At 35.7% G+C, this 25391-nt stretch overlaps 1 protein-coding gene across 1 annotated transcript in view; it reads right to left on the bottom strand.

The window, feature by feature from the left end:
- Positions 1-25391, bottom strand: part of LOC149804251 (echinoderm microtubule-associated protein-like 6) — a 157160-nt gene that overhangs the window by 23477 nt on the left and 108292 nt on the right. Inside the window, exons 25-30 of the mRNA XM_089938113.1 lie at positions 22932-23061; positions 16377-16649; positions 12850-13070; positions 9040-9197; positions 2137-2254; positions 1391-1579 (exon numbers count right to left, since the gene is read on the bottom strand). Of these exons, the coding sequence (XP_089794239.1) occupies positions 1391-1579; positions 2137-2254; positions 9040-9197; positions 12850-13070; positions 16377-16649; positions 22932-23061 (1089 nt within the window). The remainder of the gene's footprint in view (positions 1-1390; positions 1580-2136; positions 2255-9039; positions 9198-12849; positions 13071-16376; positions 16650-22931; positions 23062-25391) is intronic.

A 25391-nucleotide genomic window follows, 5' to 3' on the forward strand; every position in this document is an offset into this window, starting at 1 on the left:
CATTTGGGCTGGAATTTATTTCTTCCATTTATTTAATATAAGCGATTTTTCTCTGGAAATACAGCATGCTCATAAAAAATTAAGAATCTTGGAAAGACATTTACTGGGATTTATAGTAAATCCAAACCTGGAATTATATTTCGGTGCTTCAACAAAAGACTACTGGTACAAAACCATGATACAGGCCACCACAGACACTTCAACACTTGCAGTATTGGATTTAATTTGGATTTCCACTAAAGTTTATTTAGAAATTTTATTATTAGGACATGTGACTGTAATTCTAGCATTATTTTGGTATTTAATTCACAATACCTAACATTCTTTTTTAAAAAACATTTTCACATATAATTCAAGGGAAATACATTATTTGTGGAATTTTACAAAGCTTGTTGTTTCTCACTCTTTTCTACTACTTATTTTAAGAGCATAGAGTCGTAATACATGAGAGAAATCAAACCATCATGTCAAAACTATAGATGGTTCAGGACGACTGATAAGGTGTGGATCTCACTGATTTTGCATCAGGAACTTATAGATAGTGGTTTTATGGAAGCCTTATTCAGCCATATCAGAATCCATGATAGATTCCTTCTCAGGCAAAGGGCCAATGCTGTGGTTGAGATGAGTCAAAACTGGCTGAATGGTCGAAGAAATCTTTCTTGCCTATGTCCTCCCTTCCTTGATGGTGAAAAATAACTGATACAGTTGAATGTTAACCCTTGATTGTAATCAAAGATAACATCTCAGAATGTCAAAATGGGAAGAGAGCTATTTCGGAGAAAACTCTTTCTTTCCCCTCAAAAGCTTTCAAAGTGGTGGGCCTCCTTGCACAAGAAATTTTTTCCACCACTTTTTTGGAGAACTGTTTCTTTCTCAAGACTGTGCAGAAACTGGAGTGGATAGGGTCTGGGACCAGTTGATATCTGCTGTCATGTCAGCTACAAAGGAAATGGTTCCATAGAAAATGATTGAACATAGGTCGCAGTGACCACTTTTCAGTATTAGAGAGTAAAACTCTTCAAGATTCATTCACAGATAATGTTACACTAGTAGAGATGTAGTAGCACCCAGGGTTGGATGGTGCGACTGATACTGGAAAAGACAAATTTCAACTGAGTGTGAAAAATATGTAAAAGTGAACTTCTTTTGGAAATGTAGAATTACACTTTTGGAGATGTACCTTATATACAAATTCTGAATAATATCAGTAAAAAAGGGTCCAAAATAAGAATGATACAATCAAAGTGTAATGAATGAAAGAATGAATGAATGAAAAAATGAACACATAGGCAAAATTCCAATTTTCTCAGAAACTGTTGCCATGGGAAATAATAATAATAATAATGATATTTATTATCATAATTTCAACATCATCAAGGTAACTCACCTTGGTAGAAATATCCCACACCCTGAGAGTACCATCATAACTAGCAGTTATGAACCGTGGAAGGGAGGGATGAGTGTCCAGGCCCCACACCTCTCCCTCACCATGTCCTGCAACTAACACCTGGATTACTCCATTCTTCTCTCCAATTTCAAGGATGTCACTGTTCTTGGTCCCCACCAGAATTTTTCCCTGCATGACAAAATAGTAGTGATAAACATCAAAATAAATGTAATATGTTATTTGTCAAATGACAGTTTGTCAACTGCATATTGTTTTAAAACATCTCCAATCCAAGGTTGTAGAAAAATAACAAAATGTAGTGAGATTTATTTTTATATCATGCTTGTTCTTTAACAATTCTATGCAGAGTGTGTTGAGAGCTTTGTATTGTTCTCTTTCTTTCTGCTGCACATATATATGCAAAAACTTAAATTTTAAATTGGAAAATTAAGTCTCTTTCAAAAACAGATACATAATATACTTTGTTCCTTTGTATGATGGCCTAAAGATAAATTAGTTCTTAAGCTATCTGTATTACCCTCTTTAAAAAAATTATTATTAGTAGTAGTAGTAGTTGCAGTAGTAGTAGTAGCATAGTAGTAGTAGTATCATTATCATCATTATTAGTTCTACATTTGATAAACAATATTTAAGAAGTACTTATGTACTAGAGTTAAAATTGTGTCTACCAATTTATGTACTTGAGCCATAAACTTCTTTTATTTCAACTGGAGTCCTGATTTTACCTTCAGCCTACAGACCGATTTCACCACATCAGGCTTGCTCCCCTGTTCATGCAGTGGGAAAGCCCGGCATTTCTTCATTTCCTGGTCCCAAAGCTTCACTGGACCATTCTCCTTTGATCTGCAAGCCAGAAGTCAGACAAAAGCACTGGCAAATATTTTCTTAATTTATATCCCTGGTATGAATGAAAATGCATGGTTTCTCCTGTGATCAATGTCATCCTCTTTTGTGAATTGCTTGAGTTGACTTTTATTAAATTAAAATGCATAGATTTCAGATGAAACTGGGCTGAGACTGAGTTGTCCCAAACCACGGCTAGCTTTTCTTTGGACCTTATTTTGGATTCTTCTGCTTTGTATCTGAAATTATGTTCTTTAAAATGTTTGTATTTTCTTGTGGACTGAAATAGACTAGATGCAGGTAATGTCAGGCATCCATTCAAGAAGATGTATTTACAACAAAATGTTCAAGGTGGCTACCACAGTGGCGATATATCCTGACAAATTTGCACCTTTTCAGTTAGAACCATATAGGAGTCTTTTAGTGAAAGCTCCCATGTCACTATGACAATCAATTTGGGAAAAATCTAGTTGGTCCTATATGAACAACAGTACTACATTATGCTTATAACAGTACTACATTATGCTTATAACAGTACTACATTATGCTTATAACAATACTACATTATGCTTATAACAGTACTACATTATGCTTATAACAGTACTACATTATGCTTATAACAGTACTACATTATGCTTATAACAGTACTACATTATGCTTATAACAATACTACATTATGCTTATAACAATACTACATTATGCTTATAACAGTACTACATTATGCTTATAACAGTACTACATTATGCTTATAACAGTACTACATTAATGCTTATAACAGTACTACATTATGCTTATAACAGTACTACATTATGCTTATAACAGTACTACATTAATGCTTATAACAGTACTACATTATGCTTATAACAATACTACATTATGCTTATAACAATACTACATTATGCTTATAACAATACTACATTATGCTTATAACAGTACTACATTATGCTTATAACAGTACTACATTAATGCTTATAACAGTACTACATTATGCTTATAACAGTACTACATTATGCTTATAACAGTACTACATTATGCTTATACAGGCTCATATACAGCTAGCATGCAAAATTAAAATAGATGATAGTAAAGTACACAATTTCGGTAATATAAAAAACTTCAGGAACTTGGTGATCACAAACTTACTCTAACAGTTAATGGGCAATGTATTAAAATGTTGACTGTGTGCAGCTTTTAGGTCTATACATTAACATCAACTTACAATGGAATTGTCTCATTAAAATGTTGACTGTGTGCAGCTTTTAGGTCTATATATTAGCAGCAACTTACAATGGAATTGTCACATGAAGTGCATGTATACAATTTTGTCCTCTAAAATTTTGTTACTAAGTAAAATTAAAAGATATCTCCAAGAAGATACCTGCCTTTTATATTATAATAGTTATATATTCCCAATCATAAATTGTTGCTCTACTGCATGTGAAAAATGCAACATCTCAATCAGACAGGATTTATATATTTAAAAAATCAAAAGCATCAGACAGCCTACTTGCAGAACTTAAAAGGTAAATAATTCACTAATGAATAAATCATCAAAGGCAGTCTCTTTCCTTAGGTGCCTTAATGGAAACACAGCAAAATATCTCCAAGAAAATATATTTAATCTCCTTCCAGACATTATCAATTAGTATCAAATGAATTTGATAAAATTTAACATCAGCCCAAAAAATTGGACAATCAAATAAAGTTTCTAATACCCTCCCTAACACACACAAGCAGCTAAAAATAACAAAGAATTCAGCAAACAATATTTAAAGCATAGGAATTTAAACAAATTGCCTACCCTATCATTTATATTATGTATAATCAATTTTCTGCTTAAACAATACCATGTCTAATAAATGTAGCAGAAGCATATGTTTTATAATTTTATATTCATGTTTTAATTAGACAGAAGTAGGTATTTTATTATTTTATGTAGTTAATGTTTATTATTGAGTGAAATACAGTCATCGGTTGCAATTATTGTGTTATTCTCATTTTACACATATTTAGCCATTTAGGTAACCATGAACCAGGATTACCTGTTAAGAGTTTTGTTCACTGAGCAATGCAACTACTCTGATTGCTGGTCATGCTGGGTTGTTCTATTGTATGACAAGTGGTAAACAACTTTCAGATTGGTTAGTTTGCTACTTGTCTGTATAAACAACATAGTATGAACTGCATATTAGTGGTGGTCAGTCCATTGGAGTTTCTGAAGGGTGCCGGTCATGGCATTGCATTAAAGTGCCTGATGATTCTTTTGCTTGCAAGAAAATGTAAATTGGCCTTTGTCCCATATGATAAGGGTGTTTGTAACAAAGGAGGAGAAATGTCTCAATCTCAATGCACAATAAACCCAATAATGAACAAAATACTGGTCGTCGGATCTTGTCAAGGTGTGAACGATCTCCATTGTTGTTCTCCAGCCATAGGGCTGTCGGTACCCATCTATACGTATGTCTGTATGATTGGAGGACCTATGAAGAGAGTTCATGGCCAATACAAGTGTGCCAACCCAATTTAGAACTGTGTGCTGTCGGTGCATATGTGTGTGGGGGTATATCGGGCTGTCCGTCTTGCCATCTGTGTGTCTATATTGATATGGAAGATGATGTAACCATCAAGCCCATATAAAGATGAAACTGCTTATTTGTAAGCTTGTGCGCATGGTGGATCCATCAAGGGTGTGTGCGTGACTTCTTTATTCCAGTAATTTGACATAATTCCTTGAAGATCTTGCTTTCAATGTTTGCACCTTGGTCTGAATGTAAACGCTGGGGCATACCATAATGCACTATAAAACTATTAAACAGAGCCTCAGCTGTAGTCCTGGCTGTCTGGTTTCTTGTCAGAATGGCCTGTGCATACCTGGTAAAGTGATCTGTAATAACCAGTATATTTTGGTAGCCTCCTTTGGACATCTCAAGAGTCATAAAATCGATGCAAACTAGTTCCAATAGCTGTGTGGTCACTATGTTGACGAGTGGTGCTCGAACATCTGTTGACGATTTTCTAAGCATGCAACGACGGCATTTTTGGATCCATACTTCCACATCTTTTGCCATAAGCGGCCAATAGAATCTATCCTTTAGGAGAGAAAACGTCATGTCTCAGCCTAAATGAATGCAATCATCATGTAAGTAGTGCATAGCCTCCTCAAAGTGAGACTTGGGAAGTACCAGCTACAGTTGATCATGATCATCAGCACTTGTCTTCCGGTATAGCACACCTCTTCGCAGGCATAAATTGTCAAAGTCCGAAAAAATCCTAAATGATCCCTTCCAGTAGGTAGGGACTGTCAATTAGGCTTTCTTTTGGCTCGTACATGCTTTACCCATTCCCTTATAACCGGTTCATTCGATTGAGCAACTCTCCAATCTCTACCCGTCATTGCAGCTATTCCCGAACCAGAGTCGATGTCATCAACAACATCTGCAGACATACAAAGACTTTCAACAGATGGCTGGGCACTAGTTAAATTACAGAGAGCGTGTAAGGTCTCTCTGGTAATAGTCTTCATATCCTTGGTACTGCCCCTGCTCTCTACACATGGCAACTGAGTTAGACTGTCTGCGTCCGAATTCCTTGAACCGGCTCTGTAAATGATGTCAAAATGGTATCAAGCGAGTAATTAGCTTTGCCAGCAGAGGGTAAAAAAAAAAGTGGACGAAATTATTCAGCGACATCCAAGACTAGAAATTCACCCAAAAATAATTTCAGGGAAACAGATTCTGACGAGGATGAAAAGAACTCTATATCGCTTTATCTTCCAAGTGATAATGAAATGATTGGTGTATCTGGTGGTTCCGCAATGGCAGATCCGGGAGATATATCAGTCAGGAACAGTGCTGAAGATGATTTAGCCAGCGAAAATTCAATTACAGACTCCTCCAGTGAGAGTCTTACAGTGGATGATGAAACCTCTTCAAAGCAAGATGATGGTAATCCCAGTGTGGGAGGAAATTTGGTTTCAGCTAGTGCAGTTGATGATGATGAGCAGAGTGGTCATACTGCTGAACAGTCTGGAGTTATGAATCCAGAAGACACTGTGATCAACATTGATAATGACTTTGCAGTACCAGGGCAAACCAGGGTTGAGAGCCCCAGTAACGTAGTTACTGATCAGTTACGAACAGAGAAGAGTTCCTTGCCTGTTCCAGCACCATGACGTTCTAGTCGAGTGATGAAACCACCTTCATGGATAACCTCTGGAGACTATGTGATGTCCCAAGCCATTAATGAGCCAGACTGGCTAACAAAAGTCTGTATCCTCCAGTCATTGCACACAAAAGGAGTTTTCAACAGCATGCCTGATACCATTTCCAAAGCCATAATTTCTATCATGGTGGATACCCCTAAATGATGAGGACATCATTTAAATGTGTGGAGGGAAGTGTGAAGCAGGAGCATATGTTTTATAATTTTATATTCAAGTTTTAATTAGGCAGAAGTAGGTATTTTATTATTTTATGTAGTTAATGTTTATTATTGAGTGAAATACAGTCATCGGTTGCAATTATTGTGTTATTCTCATTTTACACATATTTAGCCATTTAGGTAACCATGAACCAGGATTACCTGTTAGAGTTTTGTTCACTGAGCAATGCAACTACCCTGATTGCTGGTCATGCTGGGTTGTTCTATTGTATGACAAGTGGTAAACAACCTTCTGATTGGTTAGTTTCCTTCTTGTCTGTATAAACAACATAGTATGAACAGCATATTAGTGGTGGTCAGTCCATTGGAGTTTCTGAAGAGTGCTGGTCATGGCATTGCATTAAAGTGCCTTTTGATTCTTTTGCTTGCAAGAAAATGTAAATTGGCCTTTGTCCCATATGATAAGGGTGTATGTAACAAAGGAGGAGAAATGTCTCAACCTCAATGCACAATAAACCCAATAATGAACAAAATACTGGACTTGTATCGTCTATTCAATGAGTAGATGGCAAGTGCTGTAACATAAAAATACAAACCATTATGCTAATGTTTTTATGCTTTTTTGGCCTATGACCAGGTGAGTTTATAATGAATTCACAAAACCAAGTGTCATGACTGAAAGAGATTTTGATGAAATAGCTGTCCTTATCTGCAAAATTTTCCCTTAATATGCCAGCAGAGCAAAGCTGACTTTGCAATACCAATAAAACAGTACTAACCTTGCCAACACTTTCCAAATTAAAACCACTGATATTCTGCCTAAAATTATTAATCTTGCATGGTTCTCAGTTCTAAAACATATGTTTATAACTGTCAAAGAGTAAAAACATGCTTTAAAATAAAGTTGTGTTCTATATTAGTACATTATCATGCCTTCAAATATACCTAGTGCTGTTCATGAATTTACGATGACTCCAAGATTGTAAAGCACTTTGATGAGTATTTCATATCTAGTAATACTATTTAACTTCCAGAGTCAGTAAAACAGTTTTCTTTACCAACTTGTCTAGCATTACATAACAAAATTTGACATATAACTCATTTCCTACCTTTGCCATCACATTGCTCTATTTTAAAAGGAAGGAAAACCCAATCAACTCAAAACTAGTGTCCAGATTGGCCTCTGTGTGTCCAGTATGACCCTTGTGGTGCCTTACACTAATATTCATATACATGTGAACTTGACCTCAGCCCCAATCAAATATGATAAGCCGTTTCAAGCTCCCAAGTTACCATGATATAAATTATATTGTACGAAAAGTTAAATAACCAACCAACATATGTATGTATGCATGTATGTATGTATGTATGTATGTATGTATGTATCTATATATATGTATGTAAGTATGCGCAATAAAGGCATTTACCCATGTTATGGTGCCCCTGGGTTAGACCATGTCCATAATGGCAGCATGAAAGCACGTGGATATGCAATGATGTTTCACTGACCTCATTCTAGTTCTAATGAAATACTGTACAATAGAATTTTAACAGTTCACACCTGCAAAGGACCAAGTGAATTAGTTTGAGTGATTGAAGTTTGAGTCAAACCTGCAAAGGAACCAAGTAAAACAGTTTTACAGACTGAAGTTTCAGTCAAACCTGCAAGCAAGCAAGTGAATCAGTTGAGAGACTTAATTTTCAGTCAAACCTGCAAGGGACCAATTGACCAGTTTGAAAAAATTAAGTTTGAGACAAAACTCCAAGAAACCAATGTCAGACTGGCTCCATTTTTATTTAGCACCAAATTGACATCACAAGAAGTCTTTAAATGAAACCTCCATGTCAATACAATGAGATGTTCAGAAGGAGTAAAGAAACAAGATTTCAAACTGGCATCCATGACACCCATAGTGGATATTACATTGACACCATTTTCAGTTAGGACCAAATATATATCATAAGTAGTGTTTTAGTGACAAGTCCATGTGGATATGACAATTGATTTAGGAGTAGTAGAGATAACAAGATTTTCAAACTGGCATCCATGACACCCATAGTGGATATTACATTGACACCATTTTCAGTTAGGACCAAATATATATCATAAGTAGTGTTTCAGTGACAAGTCCATGTGGATATGACAATTGATTTAGGAGTAGTAGAGATAACAAGATTTTCAAAATGGCTGCTATGGCAGACATAATGATAACTGAATGACATTATTTTCATTTGGGATCTACTACGCCTTGGTATTAATTTGAAAGTTTCGGTAGCAATCATCCCAGTACTTTAGGAGACATAGCAATGACAAACTTATGATGTCTAACACTGAATACCAGACAAAAAGTCATCACACAAGCTGTATTTTTAAAATTAAAAGATCAAAAAGATTTTTCACTTACGGCATTTCCTTTCCACCTGTCACTATCAACCCATCTCGCAGAGTAGTGAACATGGTGAAGACTGGTCCACTATGTGCCTTCTGCACAAGTCGAACCAGACTGGTATCCTTCCACACATATACATCTCCACTCATTGCTCCTGTGTATGTCACATTGTTCTGAAAAGACACATTGTATGGATCTCAATAATAATTTTGTGATTGTAAAATCATTAGGTACTAATAATCTTCTTTTAGGCTGATTGTGGCTCTGCCTTTCTTTCTGTTGGTTTCTCTGTCTGTCTTGCTATATGCATGCATGTACATCTATCTAGTTCAGAGTAAGTCCTGGTATCCCATAAAAACAATTAAGATAAAGACAAAGAAGGTCAACATTTTTAAAATGCAAAGTGGGTTTAGTTTGTAAACCACACTCTTTAAAAAAGTTCAATACCTCAGATGGAACATCATCACAGTATGCATTACAATGGGCCATTTAGAGTACTGCAAAATAAGTTGGAATATCATCACAGTATGCATTACAGTGGGCCAATTAGAGTACTGCAAAATAAGTTGGAATATCATCACAGTATGCATTACAGTGGGCCATTTAGAGTACTTCAAAATAAGTATCATTGCAGTATGCATTACAGTGGGCCATTTAGAGTACTTCAAAATAAGTTGGAATATCATCACAGTATGCATTACAGTGGGCCATTTACATTACTTCAAAATAAGTTGGAATATCATCACAGTATGCATTACAGTGGGCCATTTAGAGTACTTCAAAATAAGTTGGAATATCATCACAGTATGCATTACAGTGGGCCATTTAGAGTACTTCAAAATAAGTTGGAATATCATCACAGTATGCATTACAGTGGGCCATTTAGAGTACTTCAAAATAAGTTGTAATATCATCACAGTATGCATTACAGTGGGCCATTTAGAGTACTTCAAAATAAGTTGTAATATCATCACAGTATGCATTACAGTGGGCCATTTAGAGTACTTCAAAATAAGTTGGAACATCATCACAATATGCATTACAGCGGGCCATTTAGAGTACTTCAAAATAAGTTGGAATAACATCACAATGTGCATTACAGTGGGCCATTTAGATTACTTCAATCATGTGAGATCTCCAATCATGTGATGACTTGTTCTTTATTAAGTACCACTTAAGAGCTCACACTGGGTCCTGTTGATGACCTTGAGATTAAGTGTAGAGATTAGACAGAAATTTCATCACAACAGTACGATTCCCCATGAACAGGAGCCTGTTCTTGGCAATGAAAGCAGTGGCTATCATGAGTAAAGCTGACCCATCTTGTCAGAACTAAATGTAGTTTGACTGAGCATGTATATCTCAGATTATACCTGGCATTGCTAATGCAGTAAGGAAGTAGGACTAATAAGAGAGGTCAACTAATGAGGATCTTATGATCAGTTCAAATGGTGTCTTGTTCAGCCAGGTTAGTACCCATGATTCATTCTACTTAGGGCAAGGATAGCCAAAGTCTTAATGATTTGTGTAATCAAAAATGGTCAGAAGATCTGATAGATCTTTGTTTTGTTCAATATGTCATCATGGAAGTGGTCTGGATAATGGCAATTTTCCTAGTCAATCAATTAAGTGAAACCCCAGGGACTTATGTCGAGTCCTTCTGGAAGTACCCCTAACTGGTATGACTTTGTTCCCAAAGCTGCAATATGTTGGTGACTACTGCGATATCCAAAGAGAAAACTGGTATGTGAGACTTATAGAACTGCGGATTAAGGTTCATGGGAAGGCGTCTTTGCAAGAAAAGAAATGGCTGAAGCTTGTAACCAACAATATAAGCAGCCCTAAATGTTGATAACTCTGCCAGACAGTGGAAGTAATTGGAAAGCAGATTTTCCTTTTAAGTCAATAATCAAGTGAGGTCAGAACTTTAGACCAGGCAGTTATTTGAAGAAGAAGGAGTAGGATGGAATTCTGGTGGCAGCAGGTTGAAAACTTCTTGTAAACAAGTTTTCACATCTTTGGTTAACGGTGTTGAAGCTGATGTTTCTTGATCTACCTGTGAAGTGGCTGGAGAAGAATGTAGAGGATAGTAGCTTGCTAAACTTACAGAACGTCCTGAGTTAGAAAAGGTGACTTCCAAGCTGTCACTTAGTAAAGGCTTCCTTTGAGTGTCAAAAAGCTTGAAAACAAAGTGAAACAACATCTCTTGAATACTGAGACACTAAGCTAGGTATCATACCCAGGGACAGCCTAGTGATACTATGTGGGTTAGACTGATTCATGAGAGTGCCAGTAGAACTTGGGTTCATGAAACTGAAAAAAACTAATTTTTCTAGTGGCTGATACTGCATGACCCACTATAATCAGAGTTGTATGACAGCATCTTAATGGAAATGGGCCATCATGGTGTCAGTTTCTGAGATTGCAATTGGGTACAGGCTATTGATCCATGTAGCTGATCCATAATTCTTTTAAACTAGATGGTAAATGAGACTGTTTGCTTGCCCTCTATCTTGCTCCACAGCAAGTGATATTGTGTTGAACCCTAGGACACAGATTGATTCTGTCCTCATCCCTCAAGATGTGTTTCTATGCCTTTTGTTTGTATGACAACTAAAAAAGGCTACACATGTATTGTAGTTGTCAGCCTGGTCTTGCCCATGTTTTTAATCTGTCAGACAAAATAGGGCAGGCAATATATACAGGTATAGTGCGGCATGCATCTTGCTACACACCATGACAATTACCTGTACAAGAGTGCACATGGCTGCCTATACAGGTAGAATACTGCAGTGTTGCTATTAATACTTACAAAGTGTACACCAAAATATTAATTCTAAGTTTTAGTCAACTGACTGCCTGTACAAGTAAAATCACCAACGTTTCACTTATAGTAACAAGGAAGTGGACATTATAAAAGAACTGTGCATAGAAAACTTGTATGTATCCAACTGCAGCAGAAACAATACAGTAATACAATGGAGTTTTATATAGTACACGCCATACATGCACATAAAAACGCACTGAAGTATCACTACTGATACTTATTAAGTGAACACTATAATATCAACTGTTAGACAATGTTACCTATAGGAAAGCCAAATGACAGCCTATCCAGCTAAAATCAGTAAAGCATCATGTACATAACTTCAAAGTGGACAGCATAGAAAACTTACCTGTATGTATCCAACCGTAGGAGAAATTATACAGCAACAATATACAAGTTTCCAACATCACACACCAGCCATGCACCTATTTAAACATAGCAATAGCAATTTGTGTAAACACAAACAACTTGTGCAGGTATGTACCAAGGGCACCTAAATATGAGACAACGACAATGCAATGACACTGAAATGTCAGAACCTTTGTTTTCGAAGAAAGAAAGAAAAGACAAGTTGGACATTTATAAACGGAGCGTACATCCCTTCAAAAGAATATTCCTCCAACTTGATTTAATGTAGAAAATTTCCAAAATGATTGCATGTGTATTGTGAGGTCTCTCTGTAGAGAGAATACTGATCAACACAAGCAGATGTAGTGACTGGAGTATTCAAGGGCTTTTTATGAAGGGGAGATCTTTATCAAACTGACACCTAGGTGGGCTGATAACATTTAACTTTAAAGCTAAAACGTTTGAGCTTGGGAGAGCTGGATTTGAGGTTGAGTAATAGTTTTAAGGTTGAAGAAACAATAGGACTTCCTCCCAAATCCACAGATTCAAATACTGGTGAAAATAAAACAATGAGAACCACAAAATCAATGACTTTATGGTAATTAAAATATAAACTTTTCAATCTGTATTTCAAGAAAATGAAAACTTACAGCTCCAAATGCCATGGACAGCATAGTGTGCATCTTAATTATAGCCCCTCCAGTCCCTGCATCAGTCAGTATGCCTCGCTTACCAACCAGCTGACTTCCTACCACTGACCAGAACTTCACATGCTTCACACCAACACTTACAAATTGACTGTCAGAGTCAGGACGAAACTCAGCACGGAAAATTCTCTGGTTGTGTCCTGATACACTTGCAAGTTTTGCTCCTGCAAGAAGTTATAATTTACATGTAGTTTTTACACGAAATGGCTTGAAAATCACTTGGTGTTATGACGATTTAGTCACCACATAGGCAATATGAAATCTCCAATGCATTTTTCATTTTGTAACACATTTATATCATGCAAATATACCGGACAGGAATGTTTTTTTATGCAATTAGGACTTTCTATAACGTTTTATGCAATTAGGACTTTCTATAACTTTTTATGCAATTAGGACTTTCTATAACTTTTTATGCAATTACGACTTTTTATAACTTTTTATGCAATTAGGACTTTCTATAATGTTCTGCCTTTATTATATGTCCAAAGTAGTTGATGTAAAATCAATAATCAACAGGTTATTAAAAATGTACATACAGACCAGGAATGAATTTTATATATATATATATATATATATATATATATATATATATATATATATGCAGTGGAGCCTCGTTAATCCGGACACATTCGTTCCCAGCGAATATGTCCGGACTAACGAGTTTTCCGGATAATTGAATCATGCACATTTTTTATTTTATGATATCATCACACCGTATATATGTACATGTATATGCTAGCTTTAAATGTAATGTACTGTATATTCAATAATGGTTGAAATAAATTAACGAATACATCTATTAATTTGTGTTTATTTCACATTATTATAACATGTGCCTGTACGTACATATACAGTAAATAGAAGTTTAGACAATTAACACATCGAACACATCACACTATGTTCATGTACATGTATGTACTGTACATACATTTATTATGTCAATTTCCTGAAGAAGTCTGTAGCCTTTGTTTGCCTGGATTCTTTGGCGGATCTATCTGCAATGATTACTGATAGTGGCCATAGATTGTCAAGGGCTTCGCTATTGTGTTTTATGTCATCACTGGTGAAATTTGCTGACGTCTGCTCAAAATACGAAATTAATGTTGCTATACTGTCCTTGGCTTGGTTGATGGTAATGTCTTTTCCCTCGGGGTCGGTAGTGTCATCATCGTCTTCTTCATTATCATTGTCTGGAACCTCATCTTTAGATACCAGAGTCAAAATGTCGTCATCGTTGAGTTGTTGCCCTGTCTCTTCCTTTTCGTCTATCAGTATGAATTCCTCGGCAGACATCTCAGTCTGGGTGGGAAGGCTTCTTATTAGATCTCTGAGCTCACTTAATGGCATGTCATCTCCATCATCAATATCTTCGACATTAGTGGTTATTGTCGGTATGATCTGTACATGTCTAAAGCAGTTTGAGATTGTAGTTTGGGTCACTGAACCCTATGCTGTCATTACCATGTATATTGCCTGCCTAATGTCCACAGTTTGAACCTTGCCTTGCTCAGCACAGTCAATGTAATGTCTAACCAGTTGTTTCCTGTAGTGGGCCTTGAATGCACGTATTATGCCAGCGTCCATTGGCTGAATGTGTGCTGTTGTATTTGCCAGAAGGAAGTGTAGTTTTACGTTGCTTAATCGAACGTCCCTTTGTGTGTGGCTTGCAGCGTTGTCTACAAGTAAGATGACGTTGCGTTTGGCTACCCTCATCTGTCTATCGAATTCATTCAACCAGTCGATGAAAAGTTCTGCCATCATCCAAGCTTTGCGGTTGTGTCTGTATCTCACATATGTGTCTGGATTATATGTTTTGCCAAAACACCTAGGTCTGTTGACTTGAGTGATGACAAATGGTTTCAATTTGATGGTCCCTGTTGCATTCGCAGTAAGTGTCACAGTGATCCTATCCTTTGACTTTTTCTGGCCTTTAATGTTGTGGTTTGCTAACTGTAGTTTGGCCCCAGTCGGAAAAACAATCCAGTTTCGTCCAGGTTGAATATGTCTTGTGGGTTGTAGTCTTGCAGTAGTCGCTTTAGTTCTTCTCTGCCAGCCTGCACTTTGTTCATGTCAGCACTCTCTGCTTCTCCCTCATACAATTTGCATTTGATGCCCTGCCGATTCTTGAAGCGTTGTAGCCATCCACGAGAATAGGCAAAGTCAGCGGTACTGAGTTGGTCTCCGAGTATCTTTGCCTTGGCAATGAGCATTTCATCGTTGACGGTGGCATGGTGGGCCGACATGTCTGAGAACCACATGAATACGGCATCATCGACTTGTTGATATTTGGCATGGCGAGTGCGGGTTAGGTCTGCTGAGTCGGCAGGTACAGACAACCATTTGTCCTTGTTTTTTATAATGTCCGCAACTGTCGACTTACCAATGTCTAAGGAATGGTAAGCTATAATATGCTGGCATATATCTTGAATTGTAGCTTTTGGGTGATCTTCTTTGTGCTGGCAAATCTTCTTTTTTATGCTGGCCGGTATCTCTACTCGTCTGCGCTTGTTTGATGGTGTCGCCATAATATATGTAAAAAGTACAACGAATACAAACTGTTATCTCCCAGTTAAATGCGTAATGGTAAACTAATAAAATGCAGTCATTTTTATAAGTCGTATTTTACAGTTGCTAATGACTGACGTCCACATTTTATTCGAAAATGAAGCCCTATACTGTCCACAGCTTAAAAATGTCAACTGTATTTGCACAGCAAACAATAAACTGTGATTGTTACATACAATTGGTAAACAACAAAGAGGCTTAATGACACTTTTAATTTAGTTACCATATGTTATGTCAAAAAGCGTGGACGATTTGATCCCAGTGTGTTTATTTAATTATTAACACCCCTGTCGGCGACTAGCTAAAACAGACATTGTTTATACAATCGCTGGTTACAATATGGTCACGCTACTTAGTTATTGATAGTGGCCATAGATTCTCAAGGGCTTCACTACTGTGTTTTATGTATTATTCTTCTGATTGTATTTTCACATACGATTTTTTGAATTTTCTTATTTTTGGACAGATTATTTCCGGATTATCGAGACAAGTTTTAATGTAATTTTACACTTTGGTCCCCGATTTTGATTTCCACATCCGGAATGCGGATTTCTTGATTAACGGAGCAAATTAACGTTTAGGAATTCCGTTCCCGTTGAATTATGTCCGGATAGCGAGGTTTCCGGATAAACAGAGTCCGGATTAATGAGGCTCCACTGTATATATATACTGATAAAAGCTGAACTGGGACTGGATATTTTACTTCAGTTCAGTTTCATAATGTACTATTTGAATATGAGAAAACATTTTTTCAACTTGATCTTGTTATCACTGAAATCATAACATTCTAGTTAAACATTTTATACAAAACAATAAAAGTAAAATACCTATATTAATCTAAATAATGTGCTGATCCTTTTCACAGTAAATGGTAACCATTGTTAAAAGTCAGACAATCTCACCTTCCTGCCATCTCCAGACAACAATATTGTGCTCATTTTCAAGTCCAACAGTTACCAAAAATTTTCCTGTACAGGAGAAATCTACTGAGCACACTCCTTTAGAGTGCTCTCCCCTTAGTATTGATAGTGTCTCTTTGGTGACTGCATCCCAGATGTGGACAGATGGTGAATTGCCAATCTGGCCACTAGCTACAACATTTTTAAACTTCGGATGCTGATTGGCAGCCAGACAGATGATGTCATCATTGTGCTCCAGGTAGAATGACTGGGCTCCTAGCAACATAAAACAATTCAATTTAAAGTTAATATCAAGCTAATAGATATTGTGATTTTTCCAGAAAATAGTTTGACCTTGACTGTTCATTCTTGCAAACAAACAAGGTTGACCTGGTTTTCACCCTTTAATCAAAATTAGTAACAGTCATGTCAACAAGATTTTTATTTATTTTTATCATGGCAATAATAAGGCTGAGATCAAGGCTGTGTTGGTTAAATGACCCTCAACTTGTAAATAGTTTTTAGTGAAGCAAACATTTTTCTCGGAGTAAAATTATTGGTTTTTATCAAGGTAACATGATCATGTAATCGTTTATTTCACAATCAGGCATTTCCGAAATTGCGCATTACTTGGTTTTAATACTGTTGCTTAGAGAGAGATCTCTTGGTTGGGCTTCTAAACACTGGGACGTAAAGGTGTTTCTTTTGTTGTGTCATTTTGGGAATTACATTTTAATGCTTATTCAAATTATTTGGATTCTAAAAGATTAATTTGTTTCTCTGGAAATACTCATACAGAATTCTTGAACAAAGACATTTCTGTATAAATCCTGACAAAATGAACCATGATGTATAAATTCTGACAAAGAGCTATGCATGTATAAAGACTGTCAAAGAACAATGCATGTATAAATTCTGACAAAGAACAATGCATGTATAAAGACTGACAAGAACAATGCAAGTATAAAGTCTGACAAAGAACAATGCATGTATAAATTCTCACAAAGAACAATGCATGTATAAAGACTGACAAAGAACAATGCATGTATAAATTCTGACAAAGAACAATGCATGTATAAAGACTGGCAAAGAACAATGCATGTATAAAGACTGACAAAGAGCCATGCATTTATAAACGTTGAGAAAAATACAAGTATCAAATTTTACAAAGTGAACAATGCATGTATAAAAACCTGGCAAAAGGGAACCATAATCATTTATAAACCTGACAAAGGATCAACCATACATTTATTAAACCCATCAAAGAGATCTATAAATGTATCACACCACACAAAGGGATCCATTCAGTTATAAAACCTGATAAAGACAATAATACATTTATAAAACAAGACAAAAGGAACTACACATTTATAAAACCTGGCACTAAGAACCAGACATGTATAAAACCTGAAAATTGGAACCATACATTTATAAAACCTCAAAAAGTGAAACATACACATATCAGAACATCACAAAGAGAACCATACATGTATAAAACCTGAAAAAGAGAATCTACATACATAATACATGACAAAGAAAACAATATAATGATAAAACCTGACATGGAGAACAATATTTCAGTGCATAAATTGTGTTTAAGTGGCCAACCCATACAAAATTACCATCATTTTCTATCATGTTAAATTAATATACAATGATGCATTCCTCAATTAAATTGTTGGCTCCATCTAAGAATGTAAGCAAAGAAGAAAGATTCCATAGAAAGCATCATGCAAATATTACTTTCTGATGTTTTAGCAAGGAATGACTATTACTACTATGTAAAACATTTTTTTTAAATGTCAACGCTATCAGAGCTGTATCAGTATTTACTCTGTGACTGTAATGATAGATTTTTTCATGTCTGATTGATTGGTTGCTTGGTTTGTGTAATGGCATGTCAAAACATGAATTATAGTAATTTTGCACCACTGAATGGTTAGCTGTACCATGAATGATCCAAGCAATTTTTGCTGTTAACTCCCAGTCATGTTAATTAGTTGATTTTTCCACCAGTCAGTAAATTGCCAAGGAGCCCAAACCCAGCATTGAAGAGGTGGCAACAATGCTCCATATGTGCTTTGGCATGGTGAGAAACAAATATTTTTGTCCACTTTATAAAAAAGTGGGACAGACATGTTAACCAGCATTAAATTTGTATCTAATGCCAAGAGTTCAGTATAGCCAGCGATGGAATGTCTTATACCAGCACAATGAGAATGTCGCTGATACTTGGCTCTGAGAAAAGAAAGTTTTAACCTTCTCTGGGTCAGAGATATGTCCTGACAGCCTATCTTTAATCTCCTTGATTCTATGTTGACTGGGGAAGCAGCTGAAAGGATGGAGACTTGTTCATCATGGATGTTATGTCAACTTATGTTTTAACTTTATAATCATGCATGGTGGTATGGAGAGGAGGGCAAGACCCAGAATATCTCCATGATGCCAGTCTTAAAGCAAAACTCCATCCTCTCCATCGTCAGACTGAAGTAGGGCTGTTGCTCAGGAGTATCTTCACACTCAATGTGTGAAGTCTCCTTTTCATGGTCTGCCTCAGGATAAACCATTCCCTATGGCAATGAAGATTCAATGCCTTTGTCTCTATATAATTCATGGCCAATACCCTTAATTGAATATAGGTGCCAGTACCAGATGTGCCTTTTGCATAGCTGGATGGACAGATCTATCACTAAAATCTTGGTTATTGTTACGATTCTATGGTCTTAAACTATGTAACAGAAAGAAGCAAAACCAACAAGTTTAGTACAATCAACAAATAATTTCTTTAAGTCAAAAAGTTAAAATTTAAGAGATACTTAAAACAGTTTGAATTAGACCCAAAATGTCCTATCGCAAGTCCAAAAGTATAGAATCTTCTGAATGAACTGCAATAGTCTTTAATGTCCTGATGTACCACAATGATACAATTCAGAATGTATCTGAATGAATTCTCAATAATTCCAATGTAGTGTTTTAGTCAAATATGTCAATGAACACTTCATAATTCCAATGAATAATTTTAAAAATTTTCCTCTCCAATTATATCTTAAGACAATTATACTCTGATTATAGACTCCCAAAGATTGATATGAAACAGGAATGAATTATTGTTTATAATATATATACAAATACCTACCTGACCTACAATGCAATGGATTTTTCTGGAAAACCAAAACTTTTCTATCCAAAATTTCACAACTCTTTTACTCAGATTCTAGTAAACATCTTGTTTATCACTTCAAAGAAAGGACAAAGTTCAGGTGGGCAAAAGTCCATTCACAACCCTCAGTCATAATCATGAGCAAAGCCAGTATACAAAAATTATCCACAACCCTCAATCATGGACAAAAGTCAATCACAAAATAGAAATGAAGTATACATATCAGGAATAATATGTTTGTGTGGCTTTCGCCCTATGAGATGGAGAAAATTCATCATTAAGATCACCATAATTGTAAATGTATGTAGCCATAGGCATGTTAGGATGGACAGTCTATTATCAAGATCTCCATAACTGTAGAGAGATGAAGTCATAGGCCTGGTGAGTTGGACAGTTCTATCACTAATATCCACATAAATGTAAATGTATATGGTCATAGTATGGTAAGACAGACAGATCTATCACTAATATCCACATAAATGTAAATGCATTTGGTTGTAGTATGGTAAGATAGATGGATCTATCACTAATATCCACATAAATGTAAATGTATATGGTCACAGCATGGTAAGACAGACAGATCTATCACTAATATCCACATAAATGTAAATGTATTCGGTTGTAGTATGGTAAGATAGATGGATCTATCACTAATATCCACATAAATGTAAATGTATTTGGTCACAGCATGGTAAGACAGACAGATCTATCACTAATATCCACATAAATGTAAATGTATTCGGTTGTAGTATGGTAAGATAGATGGATCTATCACTAATATCCACATAAATGTAAATGTATTTGGTCACAGCATGGTAAGACAGACAGATCTATCACTAATATCCACATAAATGTAAATGTATATGGTCATAGTATGGTAAGACAGACAGATCTATCACTAATATCCACATAAATGTAAATGTATATGGTCATAGTATGGTAAGACAGACAGATCTATCACTTATATCCACATAAATGTAAATGTATATGGTCATAGTATGGTAAGACAGACAGATCTATCACTAATATCCACATAAATGTAAATGTATTCGGTTGTAGTATGGTAAGATAGATGGATCTATCACTAATATCCACATAAATGTAAATGTATATGGTCATAGTATGGTAAGACAGACAGATCTATCACTTATATCCACATAAATGTAAATGTATATGGTCGTAGTATGGTAAGACAGACAGATCTATCACTAATATCCACATAAATGTAAATGTATATGGTCATAGTATGGTAAGACAGACAGATCTATCACTAATATCCACATAAATGTAAATGTATATGGTCATAGTATGGTAAGACAGACAGATCTATCACTAATATCCACATAAATGTAAATGTATATGGTCATAGTATGGTAAGACAGACAGATCTATCACTAATATCCACATAAATGTAAATGTATTTGGTTGTAGTATGGTAAGATAGATGGATCTATCACTAATATCCACAAAAATGTAAATGTATATGGTCATAGTATGGTAAGACAGACAGATCTATCACTAATATCCACATAAATGTAAATGTATATGGTCGTGGTATGGTAAGACAGACGGATCTATCACTAATATCCACATAAATGTAAATGTATTTGGTCGCAGTATGGTAAGACAGACAGATCTATCACTAATATCCACATAAATGTAAATGTATTTGGTCGTAGTATGGTAAGACAGATGGATCTATCACTAATATCCACATAAATGTAAATGTATTTGGTCGCAGTATGGTAAGATAGATAGATCTATCACTAATATCCACATAAATGTAAATGTATTTGGTCGTAGTATGGTAAGACAGACGGATCTATCACTAATATCCACATAAATGTAAATGTATTTGGTCATAGTATGATAAGACAGATGGATCTATCACTAATATCCACATAAATGTAAATGTATTTGGTCGCAGTATGGTAAGATAGATAGATCTATCACTAATATCCACAAAAATGTCAATGTATTTGGTCGCAGTATGGTAAGACAGACAGATCTATCACTAATATCCACATAAATGTAAATGTATACAGTCGCAGTATGGTAAGATAGATGGATCTATCACTAATATCCACATAAATGTAAATGTATTTGGTCGTAGTATGGCATAAATGTAAATGTATTTGGTCGTAGTATGGTAAGACAGATGGATCTATCACTAATATCCACATAAATGTAAATGTATATGGTCATAGTATGGTAAGATAGATGGATCTATCACTAATATCCACATAAATGTAAATGTATTTGGTCATAGTATGGTAAGACAGACGGATCTATCACTAATATCCACATAAATGTAAATGTATATGGTCATAGTATGGTAAGATAGATCTATCACTAATATCCACATAAATGTAAATGTATTTGGTCGTAGTATGGTAAGACAGATGGATCTATCACTAATATCCACATAAATGTAAATGTATATGGTCGTAGTATGGTAAGACAGACGGATCACTAATATTCACATAAATGTAAATGTATATGGTCGTAGTATGGTAAAATAGATGGATCTATCACTTATATCCACATAAATGCAAATGTATTTGGTCGTAGTATGGTAAGACAGGCGGTTCTATCACTAATATCCACATAAATGTAAATGTATATGGTCGTAGTATGGTAAGACAGACGGCTATATCATTAAGATTTCTGTAATTATTGTAGAGAGATGATGCCATAACCCTAGCAAGACTGATGATGAATATTTCAGTAATAGCAATCCAATAAATCCAAAGTTCTGTATCAATGGTTCAAATTTAACACAAATTTGAATTGGATTGACAGGAGGTGTCTCATATTATGTTGCTGTATGTTGTTGCTGTTGTTTGGAGTTTAATGCCATTTTCCAATGCAAGATAGGTTATCCATGGCAGACAGTATAACTGGTGGAGGAAGCACCAGGGAATACCCGGTTATATCCTTAATGTTAACATGATTGGGGAATGTAGTCAAAGGAGAAACACATTGGTCTGCTTTGGGAAGGATTTGAACCTGGAGCATTCTGGTCGCCACAGTATCTCCATATCATTCAACAGTAAAACTTCCATGTGCAGCCAAGCATGAAAACAGACCTAACTTGGAAACTTCACAAAAATGAAGAAAAGAAAGACAATATGCTGACTTTTATGGCAACAATATTGCACTGTAAGTCTTTCACCACAAATCATGCAGCTTTATATAAGACAACAATGAAGAAAACAAACATGTATAATTTACCATGTTATGCTCATCAGTAAGTTAATAGCTAAAATTTATCTGCTTCTGGCATATTACACATCCTGTAGATCACCTTGTCATAAAATGCTGTTTCTAAACTGATAACGCAAGAAGAAAAAAAAAATAGAAACTGGTTATTGCCATATACTTTCAAGTGAATATACCTGAGGAGAGATTCTTAACAATCCCTGCTCCAGCTGCATGGAAGATAATGTCTGTTCCATCATTAACATAGTGGAGATTGTTACGCGAGTCAAAAGCTCGGTATCCATGGACATAGTCAAGCTGCAGTTCCTAATAAAATAAAATAAAACAAATCGAAAACAACATATATGTATACTGTATTTTCTGGCCTATAAGTCAATATGGAATTGAATCTGCAAATTTTGTAAATTTTTAATCCTTCAACCATATTTGTCAGTGTGGAGTACATGACAAAGCCAAATAAGTCAGTGTGAAGTACACGACAAAGCCATATATGTCAGTGTGGAGTACAAGACAAAGCCATATATGTCAGTGTGGAGTACAAGACAAAGCCATATATGTCAGTGTGGAGTACAAGACAAGGCCAGATGAACACATTGGGTTTCATCGTCTTTGCTAGCAATGTTCAGTCTCATGAATATTAATGGTATCACTATATGCTATAAACAGATAAACTGGGAAATTGAAGTCACCCCTGAGGGATGTTTCAGGGTAATTTGTAATGTGTATTGTTTAGTTTCCTGACAACTGTGATCTTCCTGATGTACAAAAGCACTACTTTATTTCATTATCAATTTACAACTCTGAAGAAGTAGTTCATTCATGTTTTATCAATTGTCACAAGAACCACGTAGCTATGCAGTGCTATTCACATGCTAATTAAATATATCTAGAGCTTTGGCCAAGTTATTCCAGTTGACAATTGTTTGAGGGCAAGATTTGACAGACAAGATAAAATGTGTGAGGCTAACAAAAGGGAAATTAGGCCATCCATAGGAAAATAAGACTATTTGTATGGCAATGACTCTAAAGAAAATTAAAGAAAAAGACAGAAAAGTCACATATAAAGATTAATAAAAAACACTGCTCTTGCCTGATATTCATTATGTGCAGAGAATTCTTGTGATTTTCAATCTACCAGAAATCATAAAACTGATAAATGATGTGGATTAATGATTGAGAACAAAAGTGGTACTGGCATTGCCTATTAATGATTGAGAACAAAAGTGGTACTGGCATTGCCTATTAATGATTGAGAACAAAAGTGGTACTGGCATTGCCTATTAATGATTGAGAACAAAAGTGGTACTGGCATTGCCTATTAATGATTGAGAACAAAAGTGGTACTGGCATTGCCTATTAATGATTGAGAACAAAAGTGGTACTGGCATTGCCTATTAATGATTGAGAACAAAAATGGTACTGGCATTGCCTATTAATGAAAGCCAATATCAGGGTTTAAACAGTTAACTGGCTTGGATTGTGGTCAGAAACCAAGACCAATCATTCAGATATAATCTGAGAGAGACTTGGATGCAACAGCTTGTTAAGAATGAATATGGATAATGTGATGGCATTACATTGTGCATTAAGCCGAAATGGAAACTAAATATGGATCATTGATGATCTACGAATAGTCTCTATTCTGAATTTTAACCTATATTATAGCATTCTTCAGTGAATATATGACAGTATTGCAAACATGTTAATTATGTTCTTAATCTATGGCATTTTATAATTATTCATCAAACATTGAAGCTGATAATATGGAAGACATCCCTTTGTAGGATCCATTAATGATAATGGGTAATGGAATATGAAGATAAGAAGATTTGGCATGGCCAGGATCTTCCAGGGTAATCAATTGTTAGATTAAGGAGATCAATGATCCAGGATTTTCCCCAGCTAGAGGGGTAGTCAGGATAATTTGCACAAATCGCCCCATAATTTTTGTATGATTTTTTGAATTAAGACTGATGGGAGGTAGGCAAAGACCCACAAACTGCTCCTGTTCATATAAAGGGCAGTAAGAAACCAAGGCTCAGGATCTGGTACTGGGGAGATAAAGATGGATAGTTTATGATTCCACTTATCACAAAAATATTGATCACTGGACACCCTTACGGCAGGAAAATGCGATGAAAGACCAATGGATGGAGGGATCATTCTATATGGAGAATCTGAAACTTCCTGGACAAAGTATCAATAAAGACATTTAGTCTGCTGGGAATATGTCTGATCTGGAGTCAATGTTTCAATATGCAAACCTATGATGGAACTATAAGGCAGAGTTGGGGTGATTTGGGAATGCCCTGTTGGAGTAGGCCTGTCACTATCACCAAGTTGTTGGGCATATCAACATGACCTTGCCCTGAAGATGGTCTCTCCAAAATTGAAATATGCTTATGATAGCTTTTACCTCCAAGAGATTGATCTGGAGACCAGTGCTATGCTGAGTCAATTGGCCAATGACAGTTTCAAAACAAAGCAATAAATGGGGTCCCTAGCCATAGGTCCTTGCATCCATACATGGTTACAAATGGTTTGGTGCTGTTCCAGAAGTATTCCTATTGTGAGCCAAACCTGGTTGCTACACTAATCCAGGAGTGACACCACCTTGCTCATATTGTTGATACTGT

The sequence above is a fragment of the Sinohyriopsis cumingii genome, chromosome 2 (assembly GCF_028554795.1).
Source record: "Sinohyriopsis cumingii isolate HCF-2022 chromosome 2, ASM2855479v2, whole genome shotgun sequence".
Taxonomy (NCBI): Eukaryota; Metazoa; Mollusca; class Bivalvia; order Unionida; family Unionidae; genus Sinohyriopsis; species Sinohyriopsis cumingii.